Source organism: Stegostoma tigrinum, chromosome 1 (assembly GCF_030684315.1).
Source record: "Stegostoma tigrinum isolate sSteTig4 chromosome 1, sSteTig4.hap1, whole genome shotgun sequence".
NCBI classification, from domain to species: Eukaryota; Metazoa; Chordata; class Chondrichthyes; order Orectolobiformes; family Stegostomatidae; genus Stegostoma; species Stegostoma tigrinum.
The window spans coordinates 78,956,612-78,982,354 of record NC_081354.1 but is presented as its reverse complement, the minus strand read 5'-3'; the positions used below and the strand labels follow the sequence as shown (position 1 = coordinate 78,982,354).

The window sequence follows — 25,743 nt, the reverse complement described above, 5'->3', positions numbered from 1 at the left end:
GCATCTAGTTTCAATCCAAAGGGTGGGAGAATGGGAAACTGCATTTCAGTGTTAGGAGATGATAATGTAATAACAACGATGTTAATTCATAGCAATACATACAAATATGCCTCTCGCTGCTCACTAGTGAGAGTCTCATCTCACTGTTCAATACTTGGTTGGATTTAGTCCTTGATGATAGGCAACTCCTCTTTGCCCATCTGAAGAAATTATCCCAATTTTCACATTGCCCACATTCTTCAGGGGCTGGAAATATTCTGCCTAATTCTTCCATTGATTTGGTTTTGTAGCCTGAGGTTAAATTGAGCCAATTGTATAAATCTCACATCATGAATCATGTGGATCCTCAGAGAAAAATATATGTTATTATTCAATCAGAAATTTAGCACAGAAGATATCATCATCAATGATAGGCATCTGCCCAGAGCTGTAGGATTTGCCAATCTCATTCGCAGTCAACAATTTTCTAAATAAACCTGAAAATGCTGGAGAAACTCAGCATGTCTGACAGCATCTATAGAAAGCAAACAGCCAATGTTTCAAGTCCAGTGACCTTTCTTCAGAATTCCCCACAGATGCTACCAGATCTGTTGGGTTTCTCCAGCAATTTCTGTTTTTGTTTCAGCTCATCAGCATTTGTAATTTTTGATTTTATTTTCGAAATTAGATTGCTTCAAAAGAATTTTACCAGGCTTACTTTCAGTTGCAGTGTCCTGAAGGAAGTTTACACTCTGCAACAACAAAAACACAGCAAAGACTTCATTCAAAAGCTGCATTTTGGTTGAGCATCTGTTAAACACATATTTCCAAAAGCTGAGAAGACAATTAGTATATATCTCCATGGAACTCAGTGAATCTTGGACCAGCTTCTGTTACTGGAAGACAAGTATCAAAACATCTGCGAAAATCTCAAAGCAAATTTCAGCATTTATATGAATGTGATCTCTGAACAAAGTAGTTCACCTGCTCACTGCTATAGTGTTCCCTAGAGTTTTATTTCGTTCTTTCGTTGTTAACAAGCTTGGTATTCAACGAACACAGAAGAAGGTTGAAGCAATGACCTCCTTCCACGCTACAACAAACAAGAAATGCAATTATTTCCGTGTCCAGCCATTGATTACCAGAACATTTTTTCAAATATGTCTCATGTCCATTAAAAAGCATGTCATGTAAAGTTTTAAGAGCAAATGCAAAAATGGCTTTAACAGTGAAACCTTAACTTGCCACTGATTTTATCTTTTGCTGAATGCCAATTTGGTGTGGCAGACTGGCCATCATCCTGTCTCCTTGAATCAAGCAATAGTATTCACCTCCTCTATACTAATTTCTTCTGATGGCAATTATTTACTGCATTGGAAGCACTTGTAAAAATAAAAATAAATGCACATCATTTCAGACATTCAAAGATAATAAAATGTGAGGCTGGATGAACACAGCAGGCCAAGCAGCATCTCAGGAGCACAAAAGCTGACGTTTCGGGCCTGCTGTGTTCATCCAGCCTCACATTTTATTATCTTGGAATTCTCCAGCATCTGCAGTTCCCATTATCTCTCATTTCAGACATTGTTTGTTACTGACTCTGATCTTTAGTACTTAGTTGTCATATTCTCTTGGAATTATGAAACATCTGTTTTAGCATCAGTGAGAATTCAAAAGCAGGCTATTTAGTTATCAGCTTTTAAATATACTATTAAGATTAAATTAAATGCCAGTGTAGGTTTTTCATTTGTCCCTTCCACATGCATCACTCTCATATGCATACTTCCGTATATCCTTAAAGCTTTGATCATCACAATTTCTTTTTACTGAGTGGAGGTACTCACTTCTCATCATGATCAACGATTGGCATCAGGCAATAACACATGGCTCTGTACAATATGGTGAATGGCTTCCCACACGATAGGGTTTTCCTAATTGAACTACAATCGTATAATAGTCATCAATTGAAAATAAGGTTACTTTCTGGAATTTGTTCCCATGCCTGAATTCTAGAACCCTGTGATTCATGATGTGCAAGCCTCCTAGTATTGCTAGAATGAAAAGTTCTGTTAATGTGCATATGTTAGTCTTTCATAGACAACAACATTGAAGATACTGTTCATGAGTATCAAGACTACTGGATTGTCTTATTGTAAACACAGCAGAACCTAGTTCTGAGAATAGCTGACCCAATTATGATTAACAATACATGTTAATTTCACCAAACTGGAAGTGATTTATTTGATTTATTTATTATCACATGTACTTGTTACATGTGTTTGTTACAAATACAGTGAAAAGTGTTGTATAATGTCACCGCCCTCCAGGGCCATCCGAAACAAAAGCATAGAATATAAAGGTAGAAAATAAGGAAATGGAGTTAAAAATTCAACTTTACAATTCTTCTTGTTAAGATCTTAGCCATGGGCCTGGATCCAGGCTCTTCCACCCCAATGCTGTAGCTAACACCAGCATGAAGCAGTCGGCCAACCTTGAGATTCGTTGGCACACCAGCACTGTTGCAACAGAGTCACCATTCTTCAGTGACATGACTCACTTGTTTTAGATTATCTTTTTAGTTGGTTTGAAGTTATTTTCATTGCAACAATCATTTAACAGTGATGACAGGTTTTGAAAATTGGCCAACTTTAATGTCACTCAATTGATCTAAGTTTTTTAGCTGGAAAGTTGTACTTTATTATTATTACTTTATTACTATTATTTCTGTACCTGGGTAGTAAAATTGAATTGGGAAAATTATGAAGATAGTTTGCACATTCAAAACTTCTTAAAGGTATATGAAGAGCTGACACCATATCTCAAAATTTAGCTGTGCTACCTTGGGAGTTATTGCACAATGTTCCCATCATTACCATTACGGCTTGGGCTGAGTTATTCACTGGGTAGAAGTATCAATCAACATTTTTAGATTTTTTAAGTTGATTTGTAAATATCATTGTGAGAAAGAAAGTTTACAATGGTAGATCATCAATTTTGAAGCAACATCCTGTGAGAAAGAATATTACACTTGGATTTCTACAAAAATGTTCTGGAGGTACTGGAAACAAAAGTAGACCTTGATTACAGGAGATTTGAAGGTTTATTCAGGCATAACATTTTTTTTTCAATTCCACATTAAATTTATAAGTTACTAGTTGCAAGTTATGATGAACTGTTTGTCACTGTTGTAAGTTTTTTTTCAATAAATTATTTTGTGTAATTCTAGACCTCCTAGGAGTATTCCCAAAGAATTCAAAGAACTTCCTCCAGAACCAAGTCACATGCACTGTTTCTCGGGACCTGACAATGTCCTGCACTCTATGAACAAGCCATCAATAACACAGCCTGAAAACAACGTTGGGTGTGTTAACTTTAGTATGCTACTAAGTTAGCTAACTGGTTTATGACCTAAGAAAAATGCTACAGTCACAGTTTGGGAAATACAATTGTTCAATGTTAACTAATAATTCACATTTTTTTTCAGATTATCAAAGAGCGAACAAAGTGAGGTTGGTGTTATTCATACATCTTTTCTTTTATTTCCTCTCAACTTTTCAAATTTTAGCAGTAAACATCATTTTATTTGCTTCAGTTTCTGAATTGTAGGTTTGCTGCTCGAATTTAATAAAAGCACTCGCAGATCGTTTCTTTTAAATGTTTACCTAGAAACAAAGATAATAGTTACAATTTCATTTTGTCTTGTTTTCTTCATCCACAGGCAATCACACAAAAAAATGGTAGGTACATTAAAAAGAAAAGTAACACTTGAATATTGGAAAGTGAATACGATGTATTTGCCAAAATTTTGTTTCCTAAAATATCAGAAACATATGTCATCCTACAATAACGTAAAAATCTTAACAACATCATTACTAAAGAATTTTAAAATTATATTCTATGGTATGTGTTGAAGAAGTGAAATTAAATTGTTTCAATTGACACACAAAGAATAATTCAATTTAGATTTAAGCTTCTTCTAAAACACAAGCTGATGAATATATGCCTGTGAATGGTATTTCCTTCTTTGTAACTTTGGATGGGTCACACCCATGCTGAATCATATTATTCAGACGTGGAAATGCCCCAGCCACATTTCCATGTTTGATAAGCCAGATAGTGTCAAGTTTATCAAATTGCATTGTATACCCGGACAACTCTGACTGTATCGTATCACCTGGTAGATGTAATTTGAGCATTTGGAAGCCTTCTGTCAGAAAGTACAGTCAGTTGACATCATGGTCTATCTCACAAGATGGCAGAGATAGTAGGGTAGGGGTGTTTGGGCTCCGGAGCCAGACCACTTCCTTTTACATGACCAACTGCATCCTTCTTAATTTTATATTACTTTCTTCATTTAACTTTTGAATCAAATTCATCTTTCCTTCCTTCTGTGGCTGCCACGGTGCGGAGAGGTTGCGGGGAGCTGTTGATCCGGTACATCAGGTCCATTCTTCATGGCCCTGACAGTCAGAGCTTGGGCAACAGCTTCGTTCCTTTCCTTTCGTCTCGTGTTTTGGCTACATCTGCAACGTAGGCGGATTAAAAGATCCCTCAGTCCTCGGGAGTTAATTTGGACAATCCTGTCTATCCTTAAAATTTGAAAATAGCGCCCAGTCTTCAAGAGCTGGGGCAGTCTCCAGGCTATGGCAGTGGCCGGAGCATCAGTAGCGGCTTTGGCAGAGTGACATTCTGGGTCCGGTCCATGGTAGTGGGGGTGCTTCGGCATGCTTCCTCCTTGCAACATCAGGGACAGCTATTGGCGGCTAAGAATGTGACTGTGCTCCCTAGCCACTTAAGAAATCAAGAAGCCATGGATGGAACAAAAAATGAAATTTGTGTTAACTTTAATTGCATTATTTCTTTCATAATTTGTGTAATTAAAATGGTGCCAGATTAATTACTGCGACTTCTATAAATTTTACTGTATTTTCATAAATACATGTAACAATACATTGATATCCAACACAAACAGTGAGTTTGCTAAAGCCCAGGTGATCTCATTAGTTCATGTGTTGATGAGTATAGCCCATGGCTGCAAAGGTAGAAGGATTAACACTGTTTCCTTTTCCCACAACAAACCAGGAAATCATGAGGTTCTTGGGAATGTGTGGATTAAACCAAACGTTCATCCCAAACTTCAATACAGATGCTGTGCCAGTGATAGACCTAAATACAGAAAAAAGCAAAGGTATCATAGACTGAAAATAACCAACTGCCTTTGAAAAGCTAAGGCAATTTTAATAAGCAAAATTGTTCTTGAAGACCCAAACTTTAACCAAGCATTTTATATAGTTACCAATGTGAATGACAAAGGGTTAATGGCTGTCCCCTTTTAGGGAATAGAAAGATCAATCAAAAAACTAAAAAAATGAAAAAAACTAGACAAACATCAGAAGTTATTCCCATAGCAAAACAAAAATGGATACTCTTGTTTTACTGGTACCTCTCAAATACTTTGAGATGCATGTAGGACTACAATCTATCCAGACCAGAACCTATTAACTTTTATAGAAAAGCATAAGGCTCAGGACCCAGGTTATTCTGTTGGAGTTTATTCCTTCAAACATACCACCTGTAAATCACCCACTTTGACAGATAATGAAATATGAATGAAGACACCTTGTCCAGAACTCAGAGAAACCCAGTTGGAGCTGAAAAGATAACTTTGCCTGAGGCTTAGAGAATAAATTTGTGTTTGTGTGTGTGTGCGTGTGTGTGTGCGTGTGTGTGTGCGTGTGTGTGTGTGTGTGTGTGTGTGTGTAAATTTATTGAGGCAAAATTTTACATTTTTCATCCTTTGCAATAAATTAAAATTAGTCTCATTTCATTCATCATGTCAGGGACATGCCACGATCATGGTTCAGAACCCCAAAGTATTATGGGAATTGTTAACTTGTATTTTGCATTTTTTATAAGAGGTCTGATTCAATCAAAAATATATGCAGATGTAAATTATGTTGCTGTCTGAAGACTCAGAATGTCACACTTAAGGATGTAAGAAAAATTTCAAATGACCCTTCAAGCTGAAAATAAACTATACTGTAGACTCAGTGATAATGGGAACTGCAGATGCTGGAGAATCCAAGATAACAAAGTGTGAAGCTGGATGAACACAGCAGGCCAGTGCTCCTAAGATGCTGCTTGGCCTGCTGTGTTCATCCAGCTTCACACTTTGTTATACTGTAGACTCATGTGACTACAAAGATATCAAAGGGATGAAAATCCCAGATCAACTGCAAGCCGTTGCCTGCAGTTAGTTCCAAACTGCAGATGCAATTTATGCTTATTCCTTTGACAAATGCACAAGGATGAGCGTTAAAATATTTGTTTCAACTTGACTGGGGTGTACTAGTGGGTCTGGCCATTCTCATGTGGACTGGTGGGACTAAGTTCTTGTGTGTGTGCTCACCTAAGTTCAAGTGTCACAGTCAAAATAAAACAAACACTCTAGGCAGAGATAGTAGGAACTGCAGATACTGGTGAGTCTGAGATAACAACGTATAGAGCTGGATGAACACAGCAGGCCAAGCAGCATCAGAGGACCAGGAAAACTGACATTTTGGGTTTTCCTGCTCCTCTGATGCTGCTGAGCCTGCTGTGTTCATCCAGCTCTGCACCGTGTTATCTCAAATCCTCTAGGCACTTGTGTTGGAAGTAAAATTTATTCCCTCAGTCTGACTGTTAGCAGCCAACTAGCTAGCAATCCAGGCAAAAGGAAACAGAGTGACAAAGAGACCCTCCATCAGTCTGAATGCTGGTATCCAACTATCCACTCTTCACAAACAAGTCAGCATCTATTCTATATATCTGTATTCGTTTAACTTTCATCTTTTCAGACTCACTTCTATCTAAGTTTTTATTATTCCTATATTTTCTGTGTTTTGTCATTAACAAACTCGCACTTTATTAACTCAAGAAAGCCCAAATAAATTAGCTTCTTTTAAAAAAGTTTCTTTGGATCTGGAAAAGGATATTAACAAATGAGGTGATCCATTTTTAAATTAATTTTGTTGCATTCAAATAAGAAGGTGGATGAATAAAAAAAGTAAAGCCAGTTCATCCCTCCTCACCTGGGTGCTGCACAAGCAATAACCTATTGGGGAACCTTGTTCAGAGCCGGACATAACAACACAAAAGTTCAGAAGTTCTCTGTCATTTACCATACCTGGTCTCTGGTCAATTATTTTTGTTGCATTGTTTTCAAGTTTGGAAACAGAGTAAGTGTTGTAAATTGCTCCATCTAGTGTCTCTCAGAGAATTGAAAAACATACCAACTTCGCAATGTATATTGTATGAGGATGCGTTATGCTCCACTGTAACACACTCTTAGTCACTGGCCTATAGCTACCCTTGTCAATACTCACACGTTAACTGTGTGCCTGGTAATAATGGGAGTAGGAGAAATTGCAGAGACATAAAATTGGTCCTCAAGTTGTAAAGAGGTAGACCGCGGAGCAAATGTTATGATATGAGTTTGCAGACTGTTGTCCCAGAAAATGGCTAGTTCCTGTTCAATAGAAAAATACAGTGCTGAAATATAGGCCAGGCATTTGCCGTACAAGAAAAAAACAGAATTTGAAGATACATTATTATTGTCAACACACAGATTAATGCCAATTCTTGACTCCAAAACGAGTTGGATGCGTAGCAGGAGGCAGTCTTCCAGCTGCCCTTTTCCTAACTGAAAAGTTGTACATGGATCAGGAGGAGTCAGATAAATTTGAAAATCAATTTTTAAAAATTTTAAGAACATTGCTGAGTGCATTACTCCTTTATCTCTTGTCACACAACATGCAAAGCAGCTTGGAAGAATGCCAATAAAACAGTAAATACATATGTGCATAAACGAACTGAGGATGTAATCTTCACAATTCTTAAGATGTCTTTATTTTAAAGTTACTTCTCCAGGTACTGATTTCCGAAGGTCACGTGACATGCTTTTACCAGTGGACAAGCAGCAATCATTGCCGTTTCGACCCATTTCCAAAAGCCCACCACCAGAAAGGTACAATTGAATATTTAGTCACTAACCTGTTTTGTCTTTAAGGAGTTTTGCAATCTAAAGCAGAGATTGGAATGTGCTGTCCTTGTTCCTCTGGTGTAAAACTGATGTCAAGCATATCAATTTCAATATTAAAGCAAAGCATTGTGGAATCTAGAAACCTGATACAAACCCAGAGAATGTTCGAGAAACTCAACAGGTCTGGCAGCTTCTGTGCAGAGAGAACTGAGTTAGTGTTTCGAGTCCAGTATGACTCATCTTCAGAAGTAGTTTTGAACTGAGCTACCGAAAGTGTGGTTACTTCAATTTCAATTTAGCTGTGTGGCAGCCTGTGTCAAAAGCTATGCAGTCGTTGAACTGACTGCTGTCATTCATTTAGGCAGACAACACTGGTTAGCCCTTGCAGCCACCAAAGAAAATCAAGTTTGAAAGCTTAAAATTCTTAACAAAATGGTTTCTGTAGAGTCAGATGGAACAGAAGTACTGAAAGTACACACTGATAGCATTACAGTGAGGGGAACAGGGTATTGGGAACCTGTGTGATTACCACATCTTCTCAACAATGCAATAACCAAGAAGGAGAATAAATTCGAGTAGATGGATTCAATTTCAAGTCATGTGCACAAAAAGAATCAAAGAGCGGGCAAGAAAGATTGAAGCAAGATTGATGAAACAGAAATATAGACAAAGGAAAAATTAAAATAATAAAAGTTCCAGATCTTACAGTCAGTGGTGATTCAAGGGTCCAGTGTGACTGCTGACTTCAAAGATAATTGCACATTAGTTTTCATGTGTGCTTGCAACTGTGTCTTCCTGTGCTGGCTATCTCAGTGATGCTTCCGGATAGCCATACACAGGGAGGAATTGAGAAGAGCAGCAGTGCAGACGATATGACCCCTTTTAATGGTACCAACTGTTGTGCTCATGTAAGTTTGTAACAGTCTTCAGGGATTCAGCAGAGTGAGCAGGCAGGTGAGTGTGGGTCAGTGAATGGATGGCTAAGATAATGTATGGATCAGGAGGTGGATATATGGGTGAGTTGGTGAGTGTTTGGCAGTGTGAAGATGTCTAGTCAGGTTGTGGGGGGTTGGCTCGTCAGATCAGGGGATTAGGGGTGGTAGATATTTTGATAGTGATATAGTAATCATTAGGAGATGGGGGGATGCTTGAAAATGTGGGGGCTGGTGGAGAGGGTTATAGTGTTAGAGATAAGAACTTTGAGGATCAGGAAAACAGGCTTGAACAGATCGAGATTGAGGAAGTTGATGTGCTGGAAATTTTGGTAAACATTAAGATTGATAAATCCCAAGGGCCAGACCAGATTTATCCTAGATTGCTCCAGGAAGCGAGAAAGGAGGATGCTAAGTCGCTGGCGAAGATCTTTGCTTCCTCAATCTCCATGGGAGTCGTACCGGAAGATTGGAGGGAGGCAAATGTTGTTCCTCTTTTCAAGAAAGCGAATAGGGAAATCCCTGGAAATTACAGACCAGTCAGTCTTACGTCTGTGGTCAGCAAGGTTTTGGAAAGAATTCTGAGGGATAGGATTTATGACTATTTGGAAAAGCACAGCGTGATTAAAGGGAATCAGCATGGCTTTGTGAGGGGCAGGTCATGCCTTACAAATCCTATTGAGCTCTTTGAGGAGGTCACGAGACAGGTTGACGAGAGTCGAGCAGTGGATGTGGTGTACATGGATTTCAGCAAGGCATTTGATAAGGTTTCCCACGGCAGGCTCATTCATAAAGTCATGGGGATACAGGGTGATTTGGCTGTCTGGATTCAGAATTGGTTGGCTGACAGGAGGCAGGGAGTGGTTGTAGATGGTAAGTATTCTGCCTGGAGGTCAGTGCTGAGTGGTGTCCCGCAGGGCTCTGTTCTTGGGCCACTGCTTTTTGTAGTTTTTATAAATGACTTGGATGAGGAGGTTGAGGGGTGGGTTAGTATGTTTGCTGATGACACAAAGGTTGGAGGTTCTGTTGATAGTATCAAGGGCTATTGCAGGCTTCAGCGAGACATTGACAGTATGCAGAGCCGGGCTGAGAAATGGCTCATGGAGTTCAACCTGGATAAATGCAAAGTGATACATTTTGGAAGGTCAAACTTAAATGCTGAATATAAGATTAAAGGCAGGATTCTCAGCAGTGTGGAGGAACAGCAGGATCTTGGTGTTCAAGTGCATAGCTCTCTCAAAGTTGCCACCCAAGTGGATATGGTTGTTAAGAAAGCATATGGTGTTTTGGCTTTCATTAACAGGGAGATCGAGTTTAAGAGCTGCGAGATTATGCTGCAGCTGTACAAAACCCTGGTGAGACCACACTTGGAATATTGTGTCCAGTTCTGGTCGCCCTATTATAAGAAAGATGTGGAGGCTTTGGAGATGGTGCAAAGGAGGTTTACCAGGATGCTGCCTGGACTGGAGAGCTTGTCTTACGAGGAGAGGTTGACTGAACTCAGACTTTTCTCTCTGGAGAGAAGGAGGAAGAGAGGTGACCTGATCGAGGTGTACAAGGTAATGAGAGGTATGGATAGAGTCAATAGCCAGAAAATTTTCCCCAGGGCAGGATTGACTGCCACGAGGGGTCATAGTTTTAAGGTGTTAGGAGGAAGGTATAGAGAAGACGTCAGAGGGAGGTTCTTCACCCAGAGAGTTGTGAGCGCATGGAATAGTTTGCCAGTGGTAGTCATGGAAGCGGAGTCATTAGTGACATTTAAGTGACTGCTGGGCATTCATGGACAGCAGTGAATTGAGGGGAATGTAGGTTAGGTTATTTTATTTTTGGATTAGGATTATTCTTCGGCATAATATCATGGGCCGAAGGGCCTGTACTGTGCTGTACTTTTCTATGTTCTATGTTCTATCATGGGAACTGCAGATGCTGGAGAATCCGAGATAACAGTGTTAAGCTGGATGAACACAGCAGGCCAAGCAGCATCTCAGGAGCACAAAAGCTGATGTTTCGGGCCTCGATCCTTCATCAGAAAAGGGGGATGGGGAGAGGGTTCTGAAATAAATAGGGAAAGAGGGGGAGGTGGATTTTATTAGTATAGTATTATGTATTGTAATAGTATTATAATATTATATTAATATTGTATAATATTATTATAGTATTAATCACTGAGTTGTGCCAGCAATTAAACAACATGACAATGCTGAGATAAATATCTAGGTAAGGATTGTGCAGCTGGCTTAAGTCTCAAAACCTTAGCTGAGTGTTGCAGAAATTCTCATTGTGTCTCAGACAGTGTAAACCAGCCCATCACTGAAGTTCAAACTTCCTGGACAATTACTGCACATATGCACGGGTGAGGATTTTCAATGGGTCCTAAAGCATCCCAACATTCAGCACCATTGTTACCAAAAATTCAGCTTCCTTTGTCAAACTCAAAAGTTAAAATTTTAACTTGCAAGATAAAATTTTAAATCTAACATTATTGAATCACCCACATCAATTAAAAAGTCCCCACAATTGCAATCATACATTTTCAGTGCCAGAGAAGTTAGCTGGCAAAAATAAACATATGACATCATTCAGAAGATGCCTGACTAAAATGGAAAATACTTAGTTTTCTATAATGCTGTTGACATCTCCCGTGCAATTACAGCAACTCATCACAGCTCATTGCATTTCAATAGCAAGCTTAATAACAAATGCCAATTGCACAAAGAGCAACACAACTCAGACAAGAATTTGAGGATATTTGAAGTCAGGTGCATATCAATCCTTTGCCTGACTATTTTATTCCATTTGTGCGTAAGTGATAACAAGTGAATATGGCATAAGAAATAGGAGCTGAAGAAGGCCATTCAGTTCTTTAAGCCTGCATTGAGTAAGATTGTGGTTAATTTTCACCTCAATTCCACTTCCTTCTACAATCCACATATCCTGGAATCTCCTCAGTACTCAAAGCCTATTGACTACTGTCTTGAATCTATTGAACAATAGACCATTCACAGTTTTCTGAAATAGAGCATTGCAGAGATTCACAAGCTCTCCAGTGAAGAGATTTACCTCATCTTAGTCCAAAATGGACAGTTCTTTATTCTGAGGTTGTGTTTTTTCATTTCATTCGTGCGATGTGAGCATCACTGGCTGCCCAGCATTTTTAGTACCTATCTCTAGCTGTACTTGAGAAGGTAATAGTGAGCTGCCTTCTTGAACCACTACATGCTGTAGGTTGACCCACAATAGCTTGAGAGAGGGAATTCCAGGATTTTGACCCAGTAACAGTGATGGAAATGTAATATATTTCTAAGTAAGAATGGTGAGTGGCATGGAGGGGAGATTGAAAGTGGTGGCGTTCCCAAATATCTGCTACCATGTCCTTCTATTTGGAAGAGGTTGTGAGTTTGGAAGGTGCTGTCTGAGGATCTTTGGTGAATTTCTGCATTGCATTTTGTAATTTGTTGAACGTTGTTGGAGATTCATCCAGGCAAATGGAGCATGTTCCATCACACTCCTGACTTGTACCATGTAGATGTTGGGCAGTCTTTGGGGAGTCAGGATGTATGTTACAGGATGTATGTGACCTGCCCTTGTAGCTACTGCATTTACGTGGTGATTCCAATTGATTTTCCAGTCAATGGTAACCCCCAGGATGTTGATCATGTAGGATTCGGTTATGGTAAAACAATTGAATGTCAAGGGACAGTGGCTAGATTGTCTCATGGCCTGACATTTCTGTGGCAGAAATTTTACTTGCCACTTATCAACCCAAGCTTGGATATGGTTCAGATCTTTTTGCATTTAAACATGGATTGCTTCTGTGTCTGAGATGTTGCAAATGATGCTGAACATTGTGCAATCATCAGTGCACACCCCGACTTGTAACTCCTCATTCTTGGGTTATCCTTTCAGAGAAAGTATTTATCCTATCAAGTCCCTGAAGAATTTTCTCTGTTTCTGTGGAAAACATTTCATTCTCCTAAACTACAGAAAATATAGACATTACCGGCTCAAATTCTTCATCAAAATAATGACCTCATGTCAGGAGTGAATCTAGTCAACTTTTGCTGTATTCAGTCAGAGATAAGAACATCTTTTCTCAGATTTGGAGAGCAAAGCTGTATGCAGTAACCTGGATGCGGTCTCACTTGTAAAAATTCCACCAAAAGCTTAATGGTGATTTTGGTGGCAAATCATGGTATTAACAATTTCAATTCATTTCTGATCCTTATTTCAGAAACATTTGCCACATAATCAAAGGTTGAGTTGGTTATATAGAAAACTTTCAATTTTTCTTTGTTTCTAATTCTTTTTTCTTTTCTACACTAGCTCGTTACATCAAATATCACAGATACCAGGTATTTATCTGTATTTGTTAGTGATTAAATATTTATTGAATCCAGTATAGGTTTTAGAAATTATATTCAGTCTCAAGACATGTGGAAAACATTTTGTTGGGTTTTCTTTCTAATTATTAAGTAAAAGTTAAACATAAATCAACTGCAAAAGATGAGAATTACTTGTAAATTATGTTAGATATATATTAACATTAAATTCCTCTCTATTAAAAAAACTTCTACTTTTCTTCAGAAATGATATGTCACAATCCACCCACAAGACTAAAGCCTCAGTCTAGTCCTGATCAACAAAAACTGAAACATTTATCCAGACCTGCTGCAAAGGTATAGTAAAATATTTAAATTAATTTAGATTCAAATTTAGAAATAAATGGGATTTGTTTGTTTTTGCATCTGCGTGATTTGAAATCCTAAGTACATACAACAGCTGATACAATATGTTTGTAAGGTGTCAATATTACAGCTCAAATTTAAGAATTAAATCTATTCATATATTAAATTACTTGGAAGAAAGGCAAGATGGGACACATTGAGGGGCTGAATCGCATTCCTTCCCCGGTAAACTCAACAGTGCAAAGGCATTTAATCAGGTTGCACCTCACCACCTTCCTATCTCCACATATATTAAGTCTGTGGTGAAAAGACCTCTAGTCCTGCCACCATATGAGGCCCTTAACAGACCAATCAATGGCTACTTAGAGAGCCTGAGTCACTGCCACTAGTATTGACCTATTGTCAGGGGCCCAGCATGTGAGATACATGACAAATAAATCTTGGTATGTTTGCATGAAGGCTTCATGGGCTGTTGTCTCCATTCGAAGCACTCTGTGTGACTGGGGTATCATGGACCACTCAGAGATGAATGCATTCCCTTGTTGCTGCCTCCGCTAAACCTACCCCTGCCCCGCAAACATCCTTTTGTTATTACTCTGCTGTGGCCTGGATCTCGGGTGGTTGTCATGCTGGCAGTAGCCACCACCTCCACTGCAGCATTGCCATTCAAAGGAGTGACTGACGTTTGATTGATCAGAAACTCTCAGCAGGCTGGTCATCAAACTCCAGGCTCCTGTTCCTGGCCTGACATGTCTGAGCAACACGTACTGCTGACCAGCCTTTCTAGAAAGTGGGGGACACACTGACTGTCATTGCTGGATTGAGATTTTTTCCTACGCCTGATCCTGGTGGGTGAAGTTGCTTGGCAAAAGCGCAGTTTGTTCAGACTGCCTCTGCAGTGTGTCCACACAGATGTTTTCTTTTTCTAAAAAAAAATTAGCAACAGTTTCTACAACGTTGGGAAAGTAAATACAGCACCTGATTGTTGCTGACATACACAAAGGAAGAGAGCTTCCTCTGTCTATGCTATTCTAGTCAGAACAGAAGTAGAGAAACAGTAATTCAACTCTTTGTTCATAATAGGATCAGTCACCTCAAATCCCAGTAAGAGTCACTGTAAAATATCCCCTGTTACATTGTGTCTGTGATCATGGGAAAGCAGAACATTGACCATTATCCTCCACAGGGAAATGTAACCCCAATGTTTCTTATAAAGACTCAGAAATCAAGAATGGCAACTGGAATGAAACACTGAGGTCTGATGTTCCACTGCAATCCAAACCCAAACACACATTGTGGTGTTTAAGAAATTAGGGGAGGTAATCAAATTATAATTAAATTATATAGGTAGTCATAAGAACAGTGCTGCTCAGTGGAATAAATCATTCAAGAAAGAGAATGGTTAGACATGAGGCCACTGTCACCATGACTAAGTGTGTTCAGACTTCCACAGCATCTAACCTACTCATAGATGGAACAGTGGCTCAGTGGTTAGCACTGCTGCCTCACGTACCAGGGACCTGGGTTTGATTCCAGCCTTGCGTCACTAGCTGAATGAAAGTTTTATGCTCATCCTGTGTCTGTGTGCTTTTCCTCCAGATGCACTGGATTCCTCTCTCAGTCCAGAGATGTGCAGATTAGGTGAAATAGCTGTGCTAAATTGCCAACTAGTGTCCAGTGATTTGCAGGCTAGATGGATTAGCTATGGTAAATACAAGGTTGCAGAGATGGGTTCAGGAGCTAGGTCTGGATAGGATACCCTTCAGAAGGTTGATGGGACAAATGGCCTCCTTCTATGCTGTAGGGATTGACTGGCATGCTTTATGTCAGTGTCACATCAAGTATATAATTGGTTGGCTTAGGAGCTCTAATGGTACAGTTGTAGGATCTCTAACTATGAGCCAGGTGGCTTGGATACATAGTGCCACCTGCTCCAAAGGTGTGTATGAACCCTTCTACGCAGGCTGATGGGCAAAATATCTCTAATTTGGTTGGTAATAAAGTGTGCGCTGGAATGAACTGCAGGTGAATTCAACCTCAAATTCAGCTCTTCATGTGGTATTAGAAAGCTTGTTTCAACTGGGGCAGACACAAGCAGCTTAATAAGGTACTCTGATTTGCTCACCGTCCATATCTTGCTGCTGCTGATTGTTTTGAGCATTGTTGTTCTCAGTCATTTGAAATCATATATCTTGTTGCTTAATGGGTTTTCCATTCTTTATGTTCTGAACATATTTCAGGGTTTAGAAGGACAGAAATGGTACATTGGTGCCTGTGACCGTTATGAAGTAGAAGAGGCTTTAAGGTTAAACAATAAGGTAATCAATTCTCATTTACAAAATAACTTGAATGAAGTTATTTTGCTTCAGGCATTTGCTGTATCACATTCCTACTGAAATCAAATATCTTCCCAAATCTTTTCATGTTTTCAGAAGCTATCAAAGTTCTCACGTGCGTATCTAATATAATGTTCTATTTACATTTTAGAAAGTTATTCCATTCTGAAAATTATTTCTAGATACTAGTATCCATGAAGAGTTTGCTATATAATTAGTCAGAGGCATAGAGATTTGCATACTTTTTATTTCTGATTCAATAATAGCTTCTTTTCTTTTCACTTAGAATGGCACTTTCCTGGTGAGAGATAGTTCTAAAGGATACCCTGATAAGCCATATGTGTTGGCGGTATATTACCGATTTAAAGTTTACAGCATTCAGATACGATATCTAGAGGACACCAAACAGTATGCTTTGGGCAGTGGGCTCAGAGGACATGATGTAAGTAGTCTACCATTTCATTGCTCCAGACTTCTGTTGGATAGAAAGATAACAATTATTTTCTGCTTTTAGTAGACAAAGTTAATAATTTTGTGATAACACAGTGTGGAGCTGGAGGAATATAGCAGGCCGGGCAGCATCAGAGGAGCAGGAAAACTGATGTTTCGGGTCAAAACCCTTCTTCTAAGGGTCTATGTAGGGTCTGAAGGGCCCTCTGAAGAAGGGTCCCGACCCAAAACATCAGCTTTCCTGCTCCTCTGATGCTGCTATGTTCCTCCTGCTCCTCACTGTGTTTTCTCTGACTCCAGTATAAGCAGTTCTTACTATCTCTAATAATTTTGTGATTCTATTTTAAAGTTAGGAATTAAACATACCTTACAAATTAAGATAAACTTTAATTTTATATTCAGTTGCATACACCCATGTGAAACATAATGCTACATTTTGATTTGATTTGTGAAATGGTGTAACAATGAAAATTAACAACCGAAAGAACTGTGGACGCTGTAAATCAGGGACAAAAACAAATCTTGCTGGAAAAGCTCAGCAGGTCTGGCAGCATTTGTGAAGGAAAAAGCAGAGTTAGCGTTTCGGGTCCGATGATCCTTCCTCAGAACAATGAAAATTACTTTCATTAAAGACTTAAGTTTATAAATACGTAAAGAAACTAGCGCATTTTGATTTAACATTTTATAGAATACTTAATTTGTTGAGAGGATATTTTCTTCAGTTAATAGTCAGGTAATCGAGCAACAATTAGAAAACTATGTAGACTAAAGTGATGCACTTAAATGATCCCAGCCCATTAAGGGCCAATTGCACACATATCTGGGCAGAAGTGGACCTTTCTGGGTCCAGATCTTTATGCTGAAGCCACAAGGAGATGCCTTCTAATCAGAATCCAGCAGTTCTTCATTGTCCAATGGGTTTGATAAGGCACCACACATAAAAGAATAAGAGCCCATGATGTTGGTGATAGTATATTATCATGGATAGAGGATTGGCTGACTAATAGAAGGTGGAGAGTTGGAATAAAGGGGACTTTTTCAGGGTGTAAACATGTAACTGGTGAAGAGCCGCAGGGATCAGTGGTGGGGCCACAACTATTTCTAATGTATGTTAATGACTTGGCTGAGGAAAGTGAATATATTCTCGCAAAGTTTATGGATGTCACAAAAAAATAGATGGGGAGGCAAGTCATGAGGATGACACAAAGAGTCTGCAGAGGAATGTGGACAAGTTAAGTGAGTGGAAGAAATTTTGGCAGGTGGAAAATAATGTGCAATATTATGAGGTTATACATGTTGGCAGGAAGAATAGTGGAGTTGAATATTGGTTAAACAGGGAAAAGCTGAAGAAAGCTACGGAAGAGGATGATCTGAGAGTTCTTGTGCACAAATCATAGAAAGGTTACATTCGAATTCAGTGGATAATGGAAAAGGCAAGTAGTCTATAGGCCTTTATTTCAAGGAAAATGGAGCATAGACTAGGGAAGTATTGCTAAAACTAAGCAAGGTACTAATCAGACCACATGTGAAATACGGTGAATAGTTTTGGCCCCTTAACTAAGAAAAGATGAACTTGCATTAGAAGCAGACCAGAGAATTGTCACGAAATTGGTTCTGGGTATGAAGGGATTTTCTCTTGAGGAGTGGTTGTGTAGATTTGGCTTGTACTTATTGGCATTTAGAACAATGAGAGGAAACCTTGTTGAAAGATATTATTTTGGAACTTGACAAGGTAGATGCAGAGCGGTTGTTTCCCCTTGTGGGAAAGCCTAAGACCAGAGGGTACAATTTCACAATATGTGCTCATCATTTAAGACAGAGTTTAGGAGATTTTTTTTTTCCTCTATCATCAATCTGTGGAATTCCTTACCACTGAAAGCTATTGTAGCTGGGTTAATAACTATATTCAAGGCTGAGGGAAACAGATTATTAATCTGTAAAGGAATCTGACATCATAGGGATAAGGCAGGAAAGATATGTTCAGGATTATCAGATCAGCAATGATCTAATTAGATGGTGGAACAGATTTGGCATACTCCAGCTCCTATATCAGTTGTTCCACAAGGGAGGTGGTTCCTGCTGCCAGAAGTGCACATGCTCAAGGGCTAGGATCATCATAAGCTTCAGGCTTTAGAGCAGGATCACACGTTGAGATATGTGGAAGAGGGGGCAAGAGTGTCTTTCAGTAACTCCACCTTGTTAAAGCTGGGTCTCTCAAACAGGTGCCCTTGAACAAGGCACCATCCCCTACACGAAACCCACTGGCAACTTCTTTCAGTTTTGCTCCTCAGACTTTCCACAGGCAAGTCCCCCAGTGTCTGTTGCATTAAAAACTGTGGTGGTGGAATAATGCCCTTATGTGCACATTTATTTCCAACAGAAAAGTCTTAATTTCAGGCAGGGAAGGAATGAATACCTTCCATGAGTTCAATCTAGGCAGAGAAGGAAAGGCATGTAACCCTACTACACCATTTCCATTTCCAACCCTATCACAGCGAGGGTATTAAATCCCATCTGAACCTACATTGGGTCAGATGGCTAAATGGCTGGCCAAAGAGGTAGGGTTTAAGAAGTGTCTTATAGCTAGGGACAACAACAGAGATGTGCAGAGAGGGAATTACAGAGTTTGAAGGAAGCAGAGTCACCAATAGCACTAAGGTGATAATTGGAAATATAGAAGAGGCCAGAATTAGAAACACCCACATATTTTGGAGGGTTGAAAAGGAACAAAACATGACCTTGTCTTGGGAAATAAGGCAGGACAAGTGACTGAAGTGTTGGTAGGAGAACATTTTTGGACTAGAGATCATAATTCTATTAGCTTTAAAATAGTTATGGAAAAGGATAAGCCTTCCATAAAAGTTAAAGGTCTTAAGTGGAGTGAGTCAAATTTTAATGATATGAGACAAGAACTTTTAAAGTTGATTGGAGTAGACTGTTCACAAGTAAAGGGACAACTGAAAAGGGAGAGGCTTTCAAAAGTGAGATCATAAGAGTTCAGAGACATTATGTTCCTAATAGAGAGAAGGGTAAGGCTGGTAAGTGTAGGAAACAATGGATGAATAAAGGTATTGAGGTTTTAGTTAAGAATAAGAAAGAATCATATATTAGATGTAGTCACCTTGGAGTAAATGCATCTCTTGAAGAGTTTAAAGAGTGTAAGGGCATCCTTAAGAAGGAAATCAGGAGGGCAAAGAGTGGATATGAGATAGCCTTGGCAGATCAGGTTAACAATAATCCAAAGAGATTCTATAAATACATTAAGAACAAAAGAGAAACTACAGAGAGAATAGAGCCCCTTAAAGATTAAAGTGGTCATCTATGTATGAACCTCAGGAGATGGGAGAGATACTGAATGAATATTTCATGTCAGTTTTTACTTTAGAGAAAGAAATAGATACTAGAGAAAACAGTTCACATTACAGAAGAGGAAGTGCTCAAGGTCCGAGAAAACATAAAGGTGGACAAATCTGTGAATTCTGACCAAGTGTATCCCAGGACATTGTTGGAAATTAGGGACAAAATTATCAGGACCCTAGCAGAAATACTTGTACCGTCTATAACCACAGGTGAGGTGCTAGAGGACCAGGGTGTGGCTAATGTTGGGCCTTTATTTAAGAAAGACTGTAAGGAGAAGCCTGGGAACTACAGACCTGTGAGCTTCACATCGGTGGAGGTGGTTCTGAGAGATAGAATTTACATGCATTTGGAGAGGCAAGAACTGATTAGGGATAGTCAGCATGGTTTTGTGTGATGGAAATCATGTCTCGCAAATTTGATTGAGTTTTTTTGAAGATGTGAAAAAAAAATTGATGAAGGCGGTGTAATAGAAGTTGTTTACAAGGACTTTAGTAAAGACTTTGAGAAGGTTCTACATGGTAGACTAATCAGCACAGCTAGATCACATGGAATTCAGGTTGAGCTTGTCAATTGGATTCAAAAGTGGTTTGACAGTAGGAGGCAAAGGGTAGTGGCGGAGGGTTATTTTTCAGACCGGAAGTCTGTGACCAACGATGTTCAAAGGGATAGGTACTGGGTCCACTTTTGTTTATCATTTACATAAATGATTTTGATGTGAATATTGGAGGCATGGTTAGTAAGTTTGTGGTTGACACCAAAATTGGTAGTAAAGTGGACAGTGATGAAGATTATCCTAGTTACAAAGAGATTTTGATCAATTGGGTCAAAGGGCTGAGGAGTGGCAAATGGAGGTTAATTTGAATAAGTGAGAGGTATTGCATTTTAGTGAAACAAACAAGAGCAAATTATAGATTAATGTTAGGGCCCTTGGTAGTGTTGTAGAACAGAGAGACATAGGGATTTAGGTGCATAATTCTTTGAAATTTGTGTCACAGGTAGACAGGGTGTTTGAGAAAGCATTCAGCACGCTTGCCTTCACTACTCAGACCTTTGAGTCAAGGATCAGGGACATCATGTTGAAGTTGTTAGTGAGGCCTATTCTGGAGTACTGTGGACAGTTCTGACCACCTTGCTATAGGAAGGATATTATTAAATTGGCGAGGTTTCAGAAAAGACTTCCCAGGATGTTGCTGGGACTGAAGGGTTTAAGTGATAAAAATAGGCTGGGTAGGCTGGGACTTTGTTCACTGGAGCGGAGGAGATTGAGGGTGACCTTATTGAGATTTATAAAATCATGAGGGACACAGATGAGATGAATAACAAGGGTCTTTTCTAGTGGGTAGGGTAGTTCAAAAACAGAGACGATAATTTTAAAGGGAAGGGAAGAAAGTTTTAAAAAGTATATGAGGGGCAACATTTTTATACAGAGAGTGATTCATGTGTGGAATGAACTACCAGAGGAAGTGATAGATGTAGGTGAAGTTACAATGTTTAACAGACATTTGGATACGTATGTAAATAAGAAAGGTTTGTAAGATATGGGCTAAACACGGGCAAGTCGGTCTAGTTTAGTTTGGGAACATGATCGGTATGGACGAGTTGGACAGAAGGGTCTGTTTCCATGCTATATGAATTTATGACCAATTTACAGCTTGTCTTCCCAAGAGCAAATGACATTATCAATGTTCTGATTCTATGAAAATAAATTGGAGGCCCAAGGGGTTTTTCATTCTTTACAAAACAAAGGATCAGTTGTATATTCAGCAGGTTCTAAATTTGCCTCAATATTTCAACAAAAACGTGAATATAGGGTTACATTTTTGTTGTCAAATGATTTGTATTGAGCATTTAATTATAAGGGGCACCTGTTTCTGTTCTCCAATTACATAGGGCCTGAATTCATCTTGGATCTCATTGCGATTGAGCATGAATTCAACCACTGTCCTTAACAGGCATCAAATGAGATAGTCAGATCACAGATGACACTCCAATTGCCTTGAAGTCATTTTTAAAGACCCAACATCCACCTGCTGCTTATTTGGAACAAAACATTGAGAAACAGATAAAGGTGTTGCTAAGGCAACGAGCTCTATGGGACAATACACTGAATATTTGTGCAGACTCAGATTAATGAAATCTCCAGAGATTGAGATGCCAATGCAGCCACAAATGGATAAGAAGTGTTGTTTTATATAAAAACAAAATGCAACATCGCCATAGGGCATGAGCACACAAGGTCACTACACTGAACTATTTATAATTCTTCCCTTTAACAGAAACATGTTTGCACATTTTAATATCTTCCAATGATTTGTACCCGTGACCTGAAGAGCGCCATTTATACTTCCTAAATAATACAACAAAATTCAATTGTATGTTGAAATTAAAACAATTACAGCAGAGTTTGTTTGAATTTAATGAGAAATCTGGATTTTGAGTAGTTCTTTTAATGCGAATTTCTGCTGAAGCATATTTGCATATTGGAAAATACAAAATCTGCCATGACCCAACATAACTGAACAGAGACAGTAGGAACTGCAGATCCTGTAAAATCTGAGATAACAAGATGTGGAGCTGGATGAACTCAGCAAACCAGGCAGCATCAGAGGGGCAGAAAAGCTGACGTTTCAGGCCTAGACCCTTCTTCAGAAATGGGGGAGGGGAAGGGGGTTCTGAAATAAATAGGGAGAGAGGGGAGGTGGATAGAATAGAGAAGAACTTAGGTGCAGAGGAGCCAAACAAGTCAAAGAGGCGTGGATAGAGCCAGTAAACGTGAGTGTAGGTGGAGAGTTAGGGAGTGGATGGGTTCATTCAAGGAAGAACGGACAGGTCAAGGGGGTGGGATGAGGCTAGTAGGTAGAAGATGGGGGTGGGGCTTGAGGTGGGAGGAGGGGATAGGTGGGAGGAAGGACAGGTTAGGGAGGCAGCCACAAGCTGGGCTGGTTTTGGGATGCAGTGGGGGAAGGGGAGATTTTGAAGCTTGTGAAGTCCACATTGATACCATTGGGCTGCAGGGTTTCCAAGCTAAATATGAGGCACTGTTCCTGCAACCTTCGGGTGGCATTATTGTGGCACTGCAGGAGGCCCAGGAATGGACATGTCATCCGAGGAATGGGAGGGGGAGTTGAAATGGCTCGCGACTGAAAGGTGCAGTTGTTCAGTGCGAAATGAGCGTAGGTGTTCCATAAAGCGGTCCCCAAGCCTCCACTTGGTTTCCTTGATGTAAAGGAGGCCACGATGGGAACAACAGATATAGTATACCACATGCGCAGGTGAACATCTGCTTGATGTGGAAAGTCTTCTTGGGGCCTCATAGTTCTCCAACCCCACACTGCCCGCTTCTATCTCCTTCCCAAAGTCCACAAACCTGACTGTTCTGGTCAACCCATTGTCTCCACTCACTCCTGCCCCACCAAACTTATCTCCACCTATCTCGATTCCATTATCTCCCCCTTGGTCCAGGAACTCCCTACCTACATCCCACGTCCTCCAAAACTTCCAATTCCATGGTCCCCAGCACCTCACCTTTACCATGGACATCCAGTCTCTATATAGCTGCATTCCCTATGTAGATGACCTAAAGCCCTCCGCTTCTTCCTGTCCCGCAGGCTTGACCAGTACCCCTCCTCTGACACCCTCATCCGCTTAGCCAAATTCATCCTCACCCTCAACAACTTCTCTTTCAATTCCTCCCACTTCCTACAGACAAAGGGAGTGGCCATGGGTATCCGCATGGGTCCAAGCTGTGCCTGGCTCTTTGTATGTCACGTGGAACAATCCCTCTTCCACACCGAAACTGGCCCTAAATCCCACCTCTTCCTCTGTTACATTGATGACTGTATTGATGCAGCCTTGTAATCCCATAAGGAGCTCGAACAGTTCATCCACTTCACTAACACCTTCCACCCCAAACTTAAGTTCACCTGGACCTCTCTGACACCTCTCTCTCCTTCCTGGACCTCTTAGTTTCCATCTATGGCAACCACCGAGAAACCAATATCCATTTCAAGCCCACCGACTCCCACAGCTACCTACAATACAATTCTTCCCATCCACCTTCCTGCAAAAATGCCATCCCCTATTCCCAATTCCTCCGCCTCTGCTGCGTCTGCTCCCAGGATGAGGCATTCCACTCCTGAACATTTCAGATGCCCTCGTTTTTCAAGGACCACAACATCCCCCCTGCAGTGGTCGAGAACACCCTCAAGCATGTCTCCCGCATTTCCCGCAACTCACCATTCACACCCTCTCCCTGCAATAACATCCAAAGCAGAGTCCCCTCGTCCTCACGTACAACCCCACCAACGTCCGGATACAACGCATCATCCTCCGACACTTCCGCCAACTGTAATCCGACCCCACCACCAAAGACATTTTTCCGTCCCCACCATTGTCTGCTTTCCGGAGGGACCACTCACTCCATGACTCCCTTGTCCGCTCCACACTCCCCTCCAGCCCCACCACACGTGGCACTTTTCCCTGCAACCACAGGAAGTGCTACACCTGCCCCCCACCTCCTCGCTCACCCCTATCCCAGGCCCCAAGAAGACTTTTCACATCAAGCAGATGTTCACCTGCACATCTGCCAATGTAGTATACTGCATCCGCTGTTCCCATTGTGACCTCCTCTACATCAGGGAACCCAAGCAGAGGCTTGGGGACCGCTTTGCAGAACACCTACGCTCTGTTCGCACTAAACAACTGCATCTCCCAGTCATGAACCATTTCAACTGCCCCTCCCATTCCTCAGATGTCATGTCCATCCTGGGCCTCCTGCAGTGCCACAACGATGCCACCTGAAGGTTGCAGGAACAGCACCTCATATTTCGCTTGGGAACTCTGCAGGCCAATGGAATTAATGTGGACTTCACAAGCTTCAAAATCTTCCCTCCCCCATCGCATCCCAAAACGAGCCCAACTTGTGGCTGTCTCACCAATCTGTCCTTCCTTTCACCTATTCCTTCCTCCCACCTCAAGCCCCACCCCATCTCCTACCTACTAGCCTCATCCCGACCTCTTGACCTGTCCGTCCTCCCTGGACTGACCTATGCCCTCTCTAACTCCCTACCTACACTCACCTTTACTGGCTCCATCCCCACCTATTTGACCTGTCTGTCTGCTCTCCACCTATCTTCTCCGCAATCATTTTCGATCCACCTCCCCCTGTCTTCCTATTTATTTTAGAACCCACTTCCCCTCCCCCATTTCTGAAGAAGGGTCTAGGCCCGAAATGTCAGCTTTCTGCTCCTCTGATGCTGCTTGGCCTGCTGCGTTCATTCAGCTTTACACCTTGTCACCTCTTAACAGAACTGAAGAGTCCTTCTGAATTTCTGTTTTACAAAATATCCTTCGGCATTCTTAGGATTGGTAAGCACTTTAATTATTACTGTTAAAACGGGCTATCCCAAAAAGAAGCATTTTCATTTTAAGATCCAGTTAACCACCTGTGAGTGACTAGACGTCAAATAATATAAAATAACTTTACAATGCAACATAGATCCATTTACTGGTCCTGTTCGGATGCAATATTCAGTTTCTCAATTTACAAAGAAAGGTAAAAGGTAAAGTCACTACAGGGCTCTTCTCTGATGATAGTTTAACCTGTTGTCCCCTTGTTTAAGAAGGGTTTCAGGGAAAATCCAGATAATTAACAACCAGTGAGCCTGACATCAGTGGTAGGCAAGCTGCCAAAGAAGATACTAAGGGATAGGATCTATTCCCATTTGGAAGAAAATGGGCTTATCAGTGATAGACAACATGGTTTTGTGTAGGGAAGGTCATGTCTTACCAACTTAATAGAATTCTTTGAGGACTTGACAAAGTTGATTGATGAGGGAAAGGCTGTAGATACATGGACTTCAGTAAGGCATTTGCTAAGGTTCTGCATGGCAGGCTGATGGAGGCAGTGATGTCGCATGGCGTCCAGGGTGTGCTAGCTAGACGGATAAAAAAACTGGCTAGGCAACAGGAGACAGAGAGTA

The 25,743-nt window shown here is 40.4% G+C and overlaps 1 protein-coding gene across 1 annotated transcript in view; it reads left to right on the top strand.

Moving 5' to 3' along the window:
- Window positions 1–25,743, top strand: part of LOC125454423 (cytokine-dependent hematopoietic cell linker-like) — a 134,310-nt gene that overhangs the window by 103,695 nt on the left and 4,872 nt on the right. The window contains exons 11-18 of the mRNA XM_048535161.2: window positions 3,206–3,340; window positions 3,464–3,488; window positions 3,698–3,716; window positions 7,876–7,984; window positions 13,255–13,283; window positions 13,516–13,607; window positions 15,857–15,934; window positions 16,239–16,394. Of these exons, the coding sequence (XP_048391118.2) occupies window positions 3,206–3,340; window positions 3,464–3,488; window positions 3,698–3,716; window positions 7,876–7,984; window positions 13,255–13,283; window positions 13,516–13,607; window positions 15,857–15,934; window positions 16,239–16,394 (643 nt within the window). The remainder of the gene's footprint in view (window positions 1–3,205; window positions 3,341–3,463; window positions 3,489–3,697; window positions 3,717–7,875; window positions 7,985–13,254; window positions 13,284–13,515; window positions 13,608–15,856; window positions 15,935–16,238; window positions 16,395–25,743) is intronic.